The sequence below is a fragment of the Macaca mulatta genome, chromosome 1 (assembly GCF_049350105.2).
Source record: "Macaca mulatta isolate MMU2019108-1 chromosome 1, T2T-MMU8v2.0, whole genome shotgun sequence".
NCBI classification, from domain to species: domain Eukaryota; kingdom Metazoa; phylum Chordata; class Mammalia; order Primates; family Cercopithecidae; genus Macaca; species Macaca mulatta.
Genome location: NC_133406.1, coordinates 41,444,249 through 41,459,750, shown reverse-complemented (window position 1 = coordinate 41,459,750; position 15,502 = coordinate 41,444,249). Strand labels below are relative to the sequence as shown.

General features: G+C 37.9%; 1 protein-coding gene across 2 annotated transcripts in view; it reads left to right on the top strand.

Moving 5' to 3' along the window:
- The window catches only part of COLGALT2 (collagen beta(1-O)galactosyltransferase 2), a 103,671-nt gene that overhangs the window by 53,937 nt on the left and 34,232 nt on the right, over window positions 1-15,502 (top strand). For both annotated transcript variants that reach the window (XM_028851339.2, XM_015122025.3), the window contains exons 2-5: window positions 6,295-6,405; window positions 9,677-9,794; window positions 11,151-11,285; window positions 15,169-15,373. In XM_028851339.2, coding sequence (XP_028707172.2) covers window positions 6,295-6,405; window positions 9,677-9,794; window positions 11,151-11,285; window positions 15,169-15,373 — 569 coding nt within the window. The remainder of the gene's footprint in view (window positions 1-6,294; window positions 6,406-9,676; window positions 9,795-11,150; window positions 11,286-15,168; window positions 15,374-15,502) is intronic.

Genomic DNA, 15,502 nt, shown 5'->3' with positions numbered 1-15,502 from the left:
CACCTCCAATACGTGTTTCCCTTAGTCCCAATTCGATTTTGAATTCAAGACTCATGGGCCTTTACTAACTTGCACAGCTGGAGAAGAGGAAGAAGGGGAAATAGGAACTAAAAGCAGAATCAGAGGGAAAGCAGACGGGCAGCACTAGGGTGAGAGGTGGCCAGTGTGGATGTGGCACCTGTTTCTACCAGCGCTCCCTTTTCAAGTATTAGCTCCAAAGAAAGCAAGCCAGGACTCATGGACAGAGAGGAAGCCAACTGTGAGCACTGAAGCTGTCTCAGGGCCACAGCTCCCCTAAAAGTGGAAGGGAGAGACCTTGGGGCTGGCCGGTACCAGGGCTCCTTAGAGGTAAAGGAAAGTTATTGTCCCAACATGACCTTCAAAGAAAATTAAAAACAGCTCAAGAGCTGAGCTCTCCTTGCTGTCTTTTTTGTTGTTGTTGTTTTTCTTTTGAGACAGTCTCGCTTTCTCACCTAGACTGGAGTGCAGTGGCATGATCTCAGCTCACTGCAATCTCTGCCTCCGGGGTTCAAGCAGTTTTCCTGCCTCAGCTTCCAAAGTAGCTGGGACTACAGGCACGCACCATCACGCCTGGCTAATTTTTGTATTTTTAGTAGAGACGGGGTTTCACCATGTTGGCTGGGCTGGCCTTGAACTCCTGACCTCAGATGATCCATCTCAGCCTCCCAAAGTGCTGGGATTACAGGCGTGAGCCACTGCACCCAGCCTCTCCTTGCTGTCTTATCCTGAGTCAGAGAGACCCAGGGAAGAGAGAGTGAGTGGAGGTGTTGATTTAGCTGTGAATCCACTCTAGTTGGAGAATGGAGGCAGACTGAGCTGTGTGAGCCTCCCGGAAACATGGTCACCCAGCCAGCCCATGTTTGTATTTTTCCAGTTTGATTACTGACTGTCAATTACTTGCAGATCACCTCTCCAGATGTCCAGCTGTCCCTGCACATCATTTGTTTTCTTCAAGTAATTCGTTAGTGATGTCTGCAATTTTTCCGGGTGCCTTTTCTGGTCTGATTGGGAGGAGGATGACAGATTCGAGGCAGTACTCATTTTCCACAAGAACCGCAAGGAGCCTTCAGACTGAGAGAGGGGCCACTGTGCCTCAGCTCCTCCTGAGGGGCCTCACACATTCTGGGTTCTCAGCTTCCTAGCTTCATGGAAAAATCCACCTCAGCCGCAGAGGTTTTTGTGTCTAGCTGCTTGTGGAGTGCTGCAGCAGGACAAGCACCGCGGTGTTGTTGCCTTGTGCTACAGGGCTCTGAAAATAGAACCGTTAGCACCAGCCTCGGGTTTCCTCCAGAGAGCTTGCATCTGAGCCTTTGGTATCTCTCTCTGTCCAACCCTCTGAATAGCCCAGGGCCTGTAATGCTTTCATTATTATGCATTCAAATGGAAACATACTTTTGTCAGAGCGATTACAAGGCAGCAGTTAGGAGTGTCTGCCTGGATTTCTTCGTTTTTGCCTTTTTTTGACAGTGGGGAGGAGGAGCAGGGAAACTCAGTCTTCAGTGGGGCTGCGAGGCTTCCTTGGTGGGCTGGTGTGGCCAGGGCCTCTTCCTCCTCTGGGAATGAGTGTAGGAGAGATTGGCCCTGCACTTCAAAGACCAGGATGGATGCACCTGTCTCCAACCACAACTGGAGGACATGTTCATTTCCTCAGAAGCCTGAGAACAAAGAGAATCTTAATTCAGGGAAGTAAGAGTACAGACAATTTTTTAACTCAGTAAAGAGAATATTTGAAATCTGTGCATCTGTTTTTAATTAGACATCTTTACCTCTGCATACTTCTAAGGCAGCTAATTTCTAAGGATGTTCATCAGGAGTGGATGCTTGGGCAGGTTTTGGAGTTGTTTAATCTGTACACCAGGAAAATGCATTTCGTACAATAAGACCAACTCTGTCAAAAGGATTAGGAATGCATTGATGTAGAGAAGGCAAAGAGAATTTAAGAAGTCCTGTGTAATGAAGAAACAACAACCAGGGAAAGAAGTAGATGATGTATAAATTACCTAGACTATTTCTTTAAGAGATGGGGTCTCGCTATATTGCCCAGGCTGGAGTGCAGTGACTATTCACAGGCACAGTTGTACTCACTGCAGCCTGGAGCTCCTGGGCTCAAGTGATCCTCCTACCTCAGCCTCTCAGGTAGCTAGGACTAAGGGTGTGTGCTACTGCACCTGGCAAATTCTCCTACACCATTTATAAATAATTTAAGAATAATGTAGAATTCTCATAACTTTTGGCTAACACTGTGATGAGGAATTTTTGTTTCGTTTAGTTTTAACTTACTCCTCTTCATAATGTTTTGAGTGAAGAATAAGGTGCTTTATGGTAAATTCCGAGTTTCAGGAATTGCTCTCTGCATGCTTCCTGTTACAAGACCAGTGGTAGGATTCTCATTGTGCTCTTCATGGCCACCTGTTACCCTGGATGTTGGTAGCTTGTGACCATGAGTCAAAATGGACGTGACTTTTGCTGACTTTGCACTTTTTGGCACAATCACAAACTCGGTGGAGCCTGTGGCCTTCTTCCACGTTGCTTTCTGGGCCACTTTCCCACCTCTGTGAGTTGCTAAGGGCTCCTCCTACCCCATCTTGGTCCTAAGGTGCTCACCTCGCATCCCTCAAAACTGTCAGCTTCACACATCACCTCTTTCCCTCTCCAGGCCATGGAATGTCCAGGTGGACCTGTGGGTCTTTCTCCCTCCTAGACCTTGCCGTGAAGAGAGGAGCTGGTTCTCATCTAATTTCAAGAAGACACTTGAAAGTAGATCAAGTTGGCCATTGGTGTCATCTCTAGTTATTGGATAATGTTTTTAATTAGCCTAGTTTTAGTTTAAGTATCTATTTTACAAAATAATATTTTCAAATACTAGTTATGTACCTCTATGTCCCATTTTTCTATACCCTATGACTTAAGTTACATAGTTTTAAGTTACTTGGTATTTTACAGAAATGTATTCCCTATCTAAATAGAGTTCCACCGTGCATTGCTTAACAATGTATTTTTCTCTCTTGAACATTTCTGAACATTACCTCTCTTAAATGTTATTTTTTTAGGAGATAAAGAAATTTGAATATATTTAGAGGCAATTTAAAATCAAGTAAAAACTATAATGGTTCATTTTAATGAAAAGCACTGTTTTTTATGTGTATGCTTTATTTATTTATTATATTTATAGAGACAGAATCTCACTCTATCACCCAGGCTGGAGTGCAGTGGACCGAACTCGGCTCACTGCAACCTCCACCTCCCAGGTTCAAGTGATTCTCCTGCCTCAGCCTCCTGAGTAGCTGGGACTAATAGGCACGTGCCACCATACCCAGCTAATTTTTTGGTTTTCTTTAGTAGGGACGGGTTTCACCATGTAGATCAGGCTGGTCTCAAACTCCTGACCTCAAATGATCTGCCCACCTTGGCCTCCCAAAGTGCTGCAATTACGGGCATGAACCACTGTACTCGCCCTTTATTTATATTTTCTTTCAATTTATTTTAAATCGTCCTACAAATCGCAGTGGAAGTAATGATGCAATAAAAACTAAATTATTTCATGTGTACCTCTGATCATTTTTCAAACCCGTATTATATGTATATATATTTTTGGTGAAACTTTATTTATTTTTAAATTTCCAATTTCATTTTAGATACAGGGAGTATATGTGCATGTTTGTTACATAGGAATGTTACATAATACCCTTATCATACACTAAATTTCTATATTTTCTGTTCTGTGCCGCTGGGCTCCCTGTGTCATTTATCCCTGTGTCATTACCACACAGTTTTAATTGTAGTGGCTTGTTTTTTTAGTATCTGCTTGAATTTTATTCTGTGTGGTTATTAAAAACCAGGAATAGGTGTGGAATTTTGTTAAAGACTTTTTACACATTTACAGAGATAATCATGATTTTTCTCCAGGTCCATTAACATAGTGAATTATGTCAATGAAATTCCTTCATATTAAACATTCTTAGACCATGCTATATTTTCTTAATAAGATGTTGGACTCTGTTTGTTAATACTTTATTTAAGATTTTTGCAGCATATGCATTAAAGGATATTGGCCTATAGTTTTGTGTGTGTGTGTAAATCTTCATAAGGTTTAGACATCAATATTATACTTGCAATATTAGAACAACTTAGAATTTTCATTTTTTTCCCTACACTCTGGATAACAAGGTGTAGAGCATTGGAAGTATCTATTGTAGGATTTGGTAGAATTCCCTTGTAAAAACACATGAGCCTAGTTGGGTTTTTTTCCTCCTTACTGTCTTCATGGAAGTTATTCATTTAAGCTTTATATCTCTTCAGGAGTTAATTTTGCTAACATGCATTTTTTTAGAAAATCTTCTATTATATTTAGTTTTCAAAGTTATTTATCATCGAGTTGTACAAAGTAGTTGATTACACATTTTTAAAATTTTTCTTTCAAATCAATCATATTGTTTCCCATCCTTACCATTTCTTACTGTTTTATATTTGTTTGTCTTAGGTAGATTAACTAGGGCTTGTCTTTTATTGATTTTTCTCAAAGAAGCAGCATTTTAGTTTGTTTCTACTCTTTTCCTGTTTTATATCTCACAACTTTCTACCCTTATGTTTATTAATTTCTTTATATATGTTTACTTTGTTGCTTTTCTCCTAGCTTTTTGAGTAGAAATTTAACGCATTTATTTTTATTTATTTAAGCATATAAAACTGAATTTTTCTCTAATTACTGCTTTAATTGTATCCCAAAATTCTGGTATGTAGTGTTTTCACTATTAATTTTTGGAAGTTCTGAAATTGTCTTGTATTTATTTTTTAAAAAAGGACTTTGTAAGAGAGTTTTTAGTGGATTTAGGGGGTTTTATTTTATTATCAACTTCTATGTATATGTCATTTAGATCAGAGAATGTTGTTTATATAATTTCAATTTTATGGAGGCTTTCTTTGGGATGTAATTGTTGGTCAGTACTAGTAGATGTTCCATGTGCACTTGAGAAGTCTCTATTAGTGCGTTGTATAGATCCTATATATACTTACTTTTTCCCCATTTGTACCATCTTTAACTGAAAGTGGTATGTTAATATCTCTTATTGTTATTTCTGTTTTTCTTTACAGTTTCTATACTTTCTACTATATTAGGGGTCAGCAAATTATAGCCTACATACCAGCTGCCTGTTTTTATAAATAAAGTTTTGTTGGAACACAGCAATGCTCATTCATTTACATATTGTTTATGGCTGATGTATCACTACAATGGCAGAGTTAAGTAGTAGTTGCAGATAGTATATAGCCTGTAAACCTAAAATGTTTACCATCTATTTCTTGAAAGAAAGTTTGCCAACTCCTGTAGTATATGAAAGTGCATAGAAATTCACACTTGGTATATTTTGATGTGAATGGCCTCCTTTAGTATTATAAAGTCTCTTTCTTTGTCATCTTAATGCTCTTTGTCCTGAATTCTACCTTGTTTGTTGTCAGGATTACAACTCCTGCTTTTTTCTCTTTTTCTGTTTTTCATTTCATTATCTCTTCATTTATAGGTGTTCTGAATAACTGTTTTACATGTGTTGGGTTTTGCTTTGCGATACAATTTGAAAATACTTTTTTAATAAATGAGTTAAGCCCCTTTACAAGCAGATTCATTTGTTAAACTTTCAAGGTAGAACAGGCACAAGTTTTGTATACATTATTTAAAGACTTTTGAAAATGCTCTATTTTGTAAATGTGATGATAAAGTTAATCCAAAATAGATAATTGAAGATACCTTAATTTTTGAGTTTTATATTAAGAATTATTATTGTAGCTTCACAATGATTAAAGCAGCACTGACTAGATATTTTGTTGTGGTCAGAAATTGACTTGAAATGAAGATAAAGCAGAATTATTGCTCAAATTGAGGGTCATTGTTAGTGAAGTTAAAAAGCAGAGTTTACATTCCGGGTAACTGAAAATTAAAACATATAGAAAAATTTCCAAGAAGATTCATTAATTGACTCTCAGTTAATTCATTTTATCCTTGGTGTTTTCATGTGTTTATTTATTAATGCAACTATTTACACATTCTCCAATTGGTTGAGCCCTGTTTAAGCATCTAACGACACAAAGATGATTTTAAGCAGTGTCTCTCACTTTAGAAATTTATTGTCTAGTTTGGACTATGAGGGAATTATTTTCACATATACAATTTTTTTTTTCCAGGAGTAGCCATTCTTCTTTCAGTTAGTTTGGTGTCTTTGGGATTTCCCTCTCTTTCTGTGGATGACATAGTTAAACTATATTGTGCTTTCTCTCATGCAGGGCAGCCACCGATCACAATGTGGATAATACAACAGAAATACTCAGGGAGTGGCTGAAAAATGTACAGAGACTCTATCACTATGTCGAGTGGAGGCCTATGGATGAACCGGAGTGAGTAGCAAGAGCAAAATTTGTAAACTCATTATTTACCCTTCCTCTTTAACTAGCTCTCTAGGGCTTCCAGGTTTGGAGGCACATGTGCTTTTCATTGTCTTTCATTTCTGCACCTATGTGAGTTCTGAATATCTGCGATTTCTCCCTTTTAGAGATCTTCACAGTACTCTCTTCCTGTTTACTCCCACAGCTGCCAGTCAAGTTCAGGTTTTCATTACTTCATAAATAAATTGACATGACAGTGTATATTTTTAAATATTGATATTATTTATTCATATTTTAAACATAAACTTTTATATTTGAAGGATCATAGTGAAAATGTGTATACTTTCTACATATACCTTGCTTTTTTCAACTTATATCTTGGTAATCATTCTATAGCAATAGTTAAGGAGCTAATTTTCTTTTTTTCTTTTTTCTGCATAATCATTGTTGTGTGTGCATTTACCATAATTATTTAATTGATCTCCTACTGATGCTCATTTAGGTTATTTCCTATCTTAACCATAGAAATTCCTTCTTTCTTTCTTTTCCTTCTTTTCTCTTCTTTCCTTCCTTCCTTCCTTCTTTCTTCTTTCTTTCTTTCTTTCTTTCTTTCTTTCTTTCTTTCTTTCTTTCTCTCTCTCTCTCTCTCTCTCTCTTTCTTTCTTTCTTTCTTTCTTTCTTTCTTTCTTTCTTTCTCTCTGTCTCTCTTTCTTTATCTCTTGACAGGGTCTCACTCTATCACCCTAGCTGGAATGCAGTGGCATGATCGTAGCTCCACTGTAACCTCGTACTCCTGGGCTCAGGCAGTACTCCTCAGTCAGCCTCTTGGGTAGCTAGGACCACAACCAAGCACCACTGTGCCTGGCTAATTTTGTTTTTATTTTTTGTAGAGACATGATCTCACTATGTTGTCCAGGCTGTTCTTGAACTCCTGGCCTCAAGCGATCCTCCCACCTTGGCCTTCCAAAGTGCTGGGATTATAGGTGTGAGCCATTGTGCTTGGTTACCATAGCAATTTCTTTTTCTTTTTCTTTCTTTTTTTTAGATGGAGTCTCGCTCTGTCACCCAGGATGGAGTGCAGAGTCGCGATCTTGGCTCATTGCAACCTCCGCCTCCTGGGTTCAAACGATTCTCCTGCCTCAGCCTCCTGAGTAGCTGGGACTATAGGTGTGCGCCACCACGCCTGGCTAATTTTTCATATTTTGAGTAGAGAGGGGTTTTCACCATGTTAGCCAGGATGGTGTCGATCTCCTGACCCCGTGATCTGCCTGCCTTGACCTCCCAAAGTGCTGGGATTACAGGCGTGAGCCACCGCACCTGGCCACCATAGCAATTTCTTAATTGCTTCTATCTCCAAGTCATCCTACGTACCATACAGTCAAATCAATCTACCTCAGATACAAATGAAATGGTTTCATTTCTTTACTAAAAATACTTTACTTACTCTTTAGGACCTGAACAAAGTTCAAACACCTAAGACTTATATTTTTAAAATCCATGAATTTAGCACCAAAAGAAAATGTGCTTTATCCAGAACGTTCCTTTTATTTCCAAACCCCACACTGTTGCTTGTGCAGGTCCTGGAAGACCCTTTCCTTCTTTATAACTAACTCTTACCTTAAATCACGCCTACTATAGAAACCTATTCTTAATCATTCAGTTATAAATATCTACCTTTGTCTCAAATTGTATTGCTTATATTCTATGTCATCCTTTTTGGCACAATGATATATGTAACTAACATCGTTAATTAACTATGCAATTAGTGTGTTTTTTTTCTAAATAAATTGTAAGTTCTTTGGCAGGGGCTAGAATATATAAACACTTTATATTCCCCCTATCCCCTCAGAGCCATATTCTTGGCAGGCACTAAATTAATACTAAATTAATACTGGTTGGATGAACAAATAAGAACAAGAATAAATGTGTTTAAAACTTACTATTATAAATGTTCCCAAAGCTACTACAATTTTACCTTCACCAATTGTAGAAATAGAATGAAGGAGTTGCCTGAATTTCTTCCCCAGATAAATCATTTATTGAAAGTCGAAATTGTATTATAGTAATAGTAAATGCTATTCCAGAACAAGTTTCTGTTCTTCTAGTCTCTCCATATGTAAGAATTCTTATAAATATTTATATTATAAAATAAATATATACAATATAATATAATATATACCTATTTATTTCTCAAATTCAAGCAAAATTTAACAGTGAAGTCTGAACACCGTAAAAGATTGTAAACACTCGTTTAGAGTGCCTTATAATGGAGTTTGGCCTAATAAAAATGGCATAGAAATATTTTGTGTCCCTTCTTTGCATCTTGGTAATGTTCTCTGCAGCCAGGTTTTGACTAAATCTATTATATGCCAAGGTCAGTGTGAAAAAATATTAGAGCAGGCATTTTTGGGGGGGAATATATTTAGAAAAATGAGAATTCCATTGATTTTCATTGAAACAATAATTGGGGAAGACATTCCAGAGAATTCCTGTGCTGTATATAGTTTTATTAACCTTGTTTGTAGAGTTACAGTCTCATTGTTTTTGCAGTTTTTTGTTCACTAAAACAAATGTACTGCCAGTGCAGCTATGAGATCTTGAAGTGGTGGCCAGTTTTGGGTTACTGCAACAGTATCAATGTCCGTGCCAGTTGGGTGCCTTCAGAAGGGTTTTGGAGTGTGCTCCAACCCACTTGCCTGTGTGGCCATGGAGGAGGCTTGGCCTGGCTGTTTTGTGAATCTTGATAGAGATTCCATGACCTCACTTTATCTAAGACAGATCAATGTGTTAGACTGTGTGGAATCATTTGTGGAGACACCAACAAGTAAATTAAACCTTTGTTTTTCCTGGGAAACTCATGTTTTACACTGCATACTCTCTAAATTTATTTGATGTTGGGATGTATAAAAATTGTCTAGGAACATGAGCTTTTTGCTTGGATTCAAATCTTGATTGTGCCCCATTGTGTAACATTGGATGAATGACTTAACTGCTCTACCCCAATATCCTCACCTATGAAATGCGGAGAACAGTAGTACTCACCTCAAAGGGCTCTCATGAGAACCCATTGAAATATTTCATGTAAAGATTGTTGTTTACAGTGAGCAGTGAGTTACTTGATTCTCATTGCTCCAGTTTCCTCATCTGTAATATAGAGATGATTGTAATAATAGTATCTACTTCCTGTGGTTGATAGAAGATTGAATGAATACATATAAACATTTAGGACAGAGCCTGGTACATGTAGGTACTCAATAATGATGAGCTATCATTATTATTTTAGGTCTTACCCTGATGAAATTGGACCAAAGCACTGGCCAAGCTCCCGGTTTGCCCATGTGATGAAACTACGACAGGCAGCCCTTCGAACTGCGAGGGAAAAATGGTCAGACTACATTCTGGTAAAAACAGATGTTTGATTTCTTGACAGCTGTCATCTTGAATGTATCCAAATCAGTCATCCAAAAACTAGAACCATGGAAGCAATCAAAACAACCTTTGGCTTAGGCAGTGCCTCCCCGACTTTTTAAGAAAGGAACAAGGAAATTTTTGGTAGTTTAATATTGGGCTACCTGGACTTCATCTTCAGGCCCACATGCATTTTCGAGGGTAGGCGAAGAAGCGCCTGAATTTTTTGGTCTCTGTCATGCAACAGGCATAAGAACTCTGCATATTTCTAGTTCATGGGAAATGCTGTAGGTAAAACAATGTAAGTTGTTCTTATAACTTTTTGGAAGAATTTGGGGATATGAAAAGTAATTATCTAAAAAAATAATTGAGCCGAACAGCTCTGAATCGGTTCCCTTTTGCTCCTGAATGATCTGGGGAGTAGCATCTGTTACTTGGCTTCCTGGTTGCTCCCAGTGATGCTCTCTTTGAGAACTTATGTCCATCCCCAGTCCCTCCACCACAGTGAAAATCTGCCCAATAATGTGTCATGCACACTTGTGACACAAATCCTTTCATGGAAGTTTTCAAATTGTACTGACAATATTTAACGTTGTGTAGCTGTTTAAATGCCATTGAAGTGTACAAATGCTAAATCACAAAATTTTGGGTAAACAGATGGACTATCATAAAAATGAAGACTTCTGATTTTTTAATTGTGATAAAACCTACAAAATGTAAAATCTGTCAGTTTATCCCTTTTTCAGTGTACAGTTCAGTATGATTATTTCTTTTATATGTTAAAATCTGTTGTTATACTGTCTCTGTAAATAAATCACCGTTAACATGGACTTCTAAGAATAGGAAATAGTTTCACTGGTTAGCATGAGTTGATATAATGTACTTAAACAAAAATTCTACTTACAACATTAAAATACATTGATAGATCTGTTTTGAGCTACTCTGGCATTACTATAGAAAAGCTAAGTAGGTATGCCCATCTATACCTAGACTGGGCAGTCAATAAGTGTTTTTGAATGAACCTTTAATGGCTTGGGAACCATTAATATCTTGTGCCTAAAACACTAGCCAAAGTGTAGGATGGGTCCTGGTTGAGGCTGTGCCCAGTGTAGCAGCACCGATTTATTGCTTAGTGCCTTATGCAGAGCCTAACGTAGGAAAGTTAGACTAAATGTATTTTGACTGAATGAAAGTCACCTAGCTGCAATGGGTTTCAATAAGGAGGACCTAGATAACTAGTTCCATATGTCATGAGCAAGTTTCTGGGATCCTTCAGAAGGGTTGGGTTATTCTCAAACTCATTACTGAAAAGTACCTTTTCACCTAACATTATCCTTTTCTTTTCCTAGTTCATAGATGTTGACAATTTCCTGACTAATCCACAGACCCTCAATCTACTGATTGCAGAAAACAAAACTATTGTGGCCCCCATGCTGGAGTCTCGGGGCCTGTATTCTAATTTCTGGTGCGGAATCACCCCTAAGGCAAGTCTTTTGCTTAAATGAATTAAGGCTACTAGTTTTAACAAGGCAATACCGGGTCAATGTAGTCCCATTCACCTTTCTCCTGTTTACTCCCTTGAAACATGCATGTCATTGTGTTCCCAGAGCAAGCATGTTTCAGGAAGGGCAGTAAATCTAGGTCCAATGCTACCACCCAGTTGAGCCCTTCTGTATTAATTAATTATTGAAGAAAATAGTCTAAAGAGCTTAGCCTTAGAAACTTCAAATTAGCCAATAAAGCATGCTGGAATTTGTACTTTCCCCCCACCCAATTCAGGAATTACTATTTTTAATTAATTCTTTTTGTCATTACAAAACTAACATAAGAACACTATAGAAAAACTTAGAAATTAAAAAAAGTTTAAAAGAAAACCAACAAAACATGTTAAATCCCCATCACTGTGACAACATCATAGATAGAAACTTGCACGTTTTTAATAACTGTATTATCATCAAGTGGCTATATTCCAATTTACTTAACCTTTATCTTGGTTTGAAAAACATTTAAATTATTCACAACTTTTAACTATCATGACCATCATGATTAATATAATTTTTCAGCATTTAAGATTATATCCTTAGGATAGCTTTTCAGAAGTGGAATTACCGAGACAAAGACTATAAATATTTCAATGACCTTTGATGTATGTTGCCAAATTTATTTCCAAAGAGTTCTAATAATGAAAACTACCATATTAGGTTATTTTTATGAAATTCAAGTTAAAAAAGGTTTGAATTTTTATTATTTCTTTTCTTCATAGTAAAATCTTCAAGGTCTAGAGGTCTGTTTTAGTGAATGCTCATGGCTGGTTGTATTTTTTATTCTTTAATTAAAGAATTAGAGAGATAAATTCAACTGATTAATATAATATATATCAATGTAGGATAAAAATGTGCTAAACAAAATAAGGTATATTGGCCAGGAGCGGTGGCTCACGCCTGTAATCTCAACACTTTGGGAAGCTGAGGAGGCACAATTACTTGAGCCCAGGAATTCGAGACCAACATGGGCAACATGGCGAAACCTCATCTCTACAACAAATGAAAAAATTAACCAGGTGTGGTGTTGTGCACACCTATAGTTCTAGCTATTCGGGAGGCTGAGCAGGGAGGATTGCTTGAGCCCAAGAAGTTGAGGTTGCAGTGAGCTATGATCACACCACTGCATTCCAGCCTAAGCGACTGAGACCCTGTCTCAAAAAAACGGAGAGTATGTTCGATGTATTCTCATGGCCAAAGGGCTAAAGTTTGAGTCTCCCCTTTATATTTGGTTTTGTTTTGGATGAGAAATAAGGCCAGTAGTGTGCTGATAAATGTTTAATAACTGGCTTTTTGTGGGAAAAACCCTAGTTGATAGCATTTGCCAATTTTTATGGTTTAAATGCTCCCACCATGCAAACAACTTAAATGTTGTTAAGCTAAGGGAAAGGTTAAGTAAACTGCAGTATCGTCACTTGATGATATAGCTATTAAAAATATGCAAAACTGCCACCTGAGGTGTCATTAGAGTGTTGGGGATTAACACGATTTTTGTTTTTATGGATTCCAAGCTATCAACATGTCAACTGGTTTGCAAAATTTCTGAAAATTTAACAATATGTGGTCTGGTATACCACTGGATGAAACATTCCTCTTTTGTTGTAATTATTTCTTCTAGTTGTAAGAGATTTTGAATGTGTGCTATTTTCTATGTCTCTTTTGGGAAGGTAATATGTTCATATTTCTAAAGGCCATTCACTTTCTCACTTCCTTGGGAGAAAACATTATATTGGTTTAAATTCATACACTTTCAGTGTTTCACATGGCAGAGTCACTTGAGGGTTGCTTTTAATGAGTTGTGCTTTGACACCAGCAACAAGGGTGGGTTATCCTAGTGGCCACAGCCTACAAATTTGTATTATCTCATTATTTGCTTTCAGACTTAAAAGCAAATAGGAGAAATGTGCTCACTTATTTTGTACAGTAAAATTAAATTCTGAGCAACTTAGGGACAATTATTATTTTCCTCCATTTATTTTTGGCTTTCTACCATCCCAGTTAGTCTCTACTAGAGCAGGATTAGAAAAGGCCAGTGACTTCATAACCTCAAGTAAGGGCCTGGTTCCCAGAGTCTTTAAACGCATTCAAAATAAAATGACCTTGATGTTGTCTGGCCAGTGAACAGGAATTATTACCAACAAGATTCAATTTATATGGAAAAAGAAACACATTCATCATCTCTGCCTCTTTGCAGGAGGCATATTTATTCTCTCTCACTTTCCCTGCTTCCTTCCTTCTCACCCCCACCCCAAGGATATTCTGTGATTCATTATCATCATGGATTTTCCAAGCTTCTCATTCTGGGAATATTGTTCCTAAGTAATCTAGAACTTTATATTTGACACAAGTACTTAGACAGCCTTTTTAAAAACCCAAGTTCCCTTTATCCCTTGGAAGACTGCTCATAAACTGAAGTATTAGGAGAAACCATAGAGGATGTTAAATGATCCTTAAGTTAAAGGCTAATAAAAAATTATAGTAATAATAATACTTCATATAATGAATTGCAGTTTCCAAAATAGGTTCATAGACCTTATCACATGTGATTCATTCTGCAGCTCTTTGAGATTGACAGAGCAGCTATTATCCCGTTTTTCAGGATAAAAAGCTCAGGCTCAAAGAAGGTAGCCATGGGCTAAGATCAAACAGCTAGAAGGTGATTAAGATGACTCTGAGACTCACATCTTCTAAGTCCTCATTTGTGATCCTCCTCCCTTATCATGGGGTCAGCATTAGGGTTAGCTAAGCTAGGACACTCTTCTAGAACTTGAAGGGAATGTCAGAGAAGTAGATGAGGCTGTAGCGCCTTATGTGTGGATGCTGAATGACAACAGGAAATGTGACCATAAAGTGATGCAACTGATTAATGACCACATAAGAACTTCTGCATCCAGAGTGCCGTGCCCTTCAGAGTGCTGGCCTTGCAAAACTTCACACTCATCCCAGTGAGCTGCCATCACCTAGAACGTTTTCCAAAATGCCTGGCAAAGCTTCCACAAGTATGTTTCGTAAGCATGTTTTGTTGAGATATATCTTCATCTTTTCTGGAAATGACTTGAGCTTTGGAATAAGGAAACTGGTTGTCCCGTGTGCTTGTGCAGAAGGAAGTTTCAGAAGTTGAATCCCCAAAAACTGTGGAGCAGCTGCAGCTTCACCAGTATATTGACTAAGTAACTGCATTGAAAGAAGACCCTCATTTGTATATCTTAGTAATGCATGTTTAATTACAAATATTAACCATAGTGTAATGTCATTTTAATAGGAGCCAATATTTGTTGATACATTCTTGGTGCTGGGCAGTACACTCAACACTATTCAGGTTCTACCTTACTTAAATTTTACAGCTAACCCCGTGGAGTAGATAGTGCCATCATCCCTGTTTTGGAGATGAGGAAATAAGTGCAGCAAGGTTGAGTCACTTGCCCCATACCCACAGACAATAAGTAGCTGAGGTGGGATTTGAACTCAGGGAGTCTGACACTGGAACCTGTGCTCTTAACTGCTCTGTCACTTCTTAATACTCATGCTTCATATTTCATCATAAGTCAACATAAAATACACTTTTATGAAATTATTAAATCAAAAGATATGTTGAAATCAAAGTGATTTCTTATATCAAGACCCTTTTAGTATTATTTTATATGTAGATAGCATTTCCTGTGCTCACCTGGAAATTCATAGGCCATGATAAGAGGAATGAAGGTGGCTTTGTTTGGGAGCTTGTATTTAGCTGGTGACGACTTGAAAGGAATCAGTCTAGCAAATGACTGAGAAGGATGAAGACTTCAGGTCAGAAAACACAACCCACCTATTTGCTCTTTTACAGGGCTTCTATAAGAGGACCCCAGACTACGTTCAGATTAGAGAATGGAAGAGGTCAGGCTGCTTCCCCGTCCCCATGGTCCACTCCACCTTCCTAATTGACCTCAGGAAGGAGGCCTCGGACAAGCTGACTTTCTACCCCCCACACCAGGACTACACCTGGACCTTTGATGACATCATTGTCTTTGCCTTCTCCAGCAGGCAAGCAGGTACTGTTTGTCTTTGGTTGTAGTACCACCATGGAGACACAGCAAAATGACCAGCTCCTTTGTTTTGTGCATCTTATTTTTAAAAATACCCTCATATTTCGGGTAGTGAGAGGCAATAAATTGTCTGCA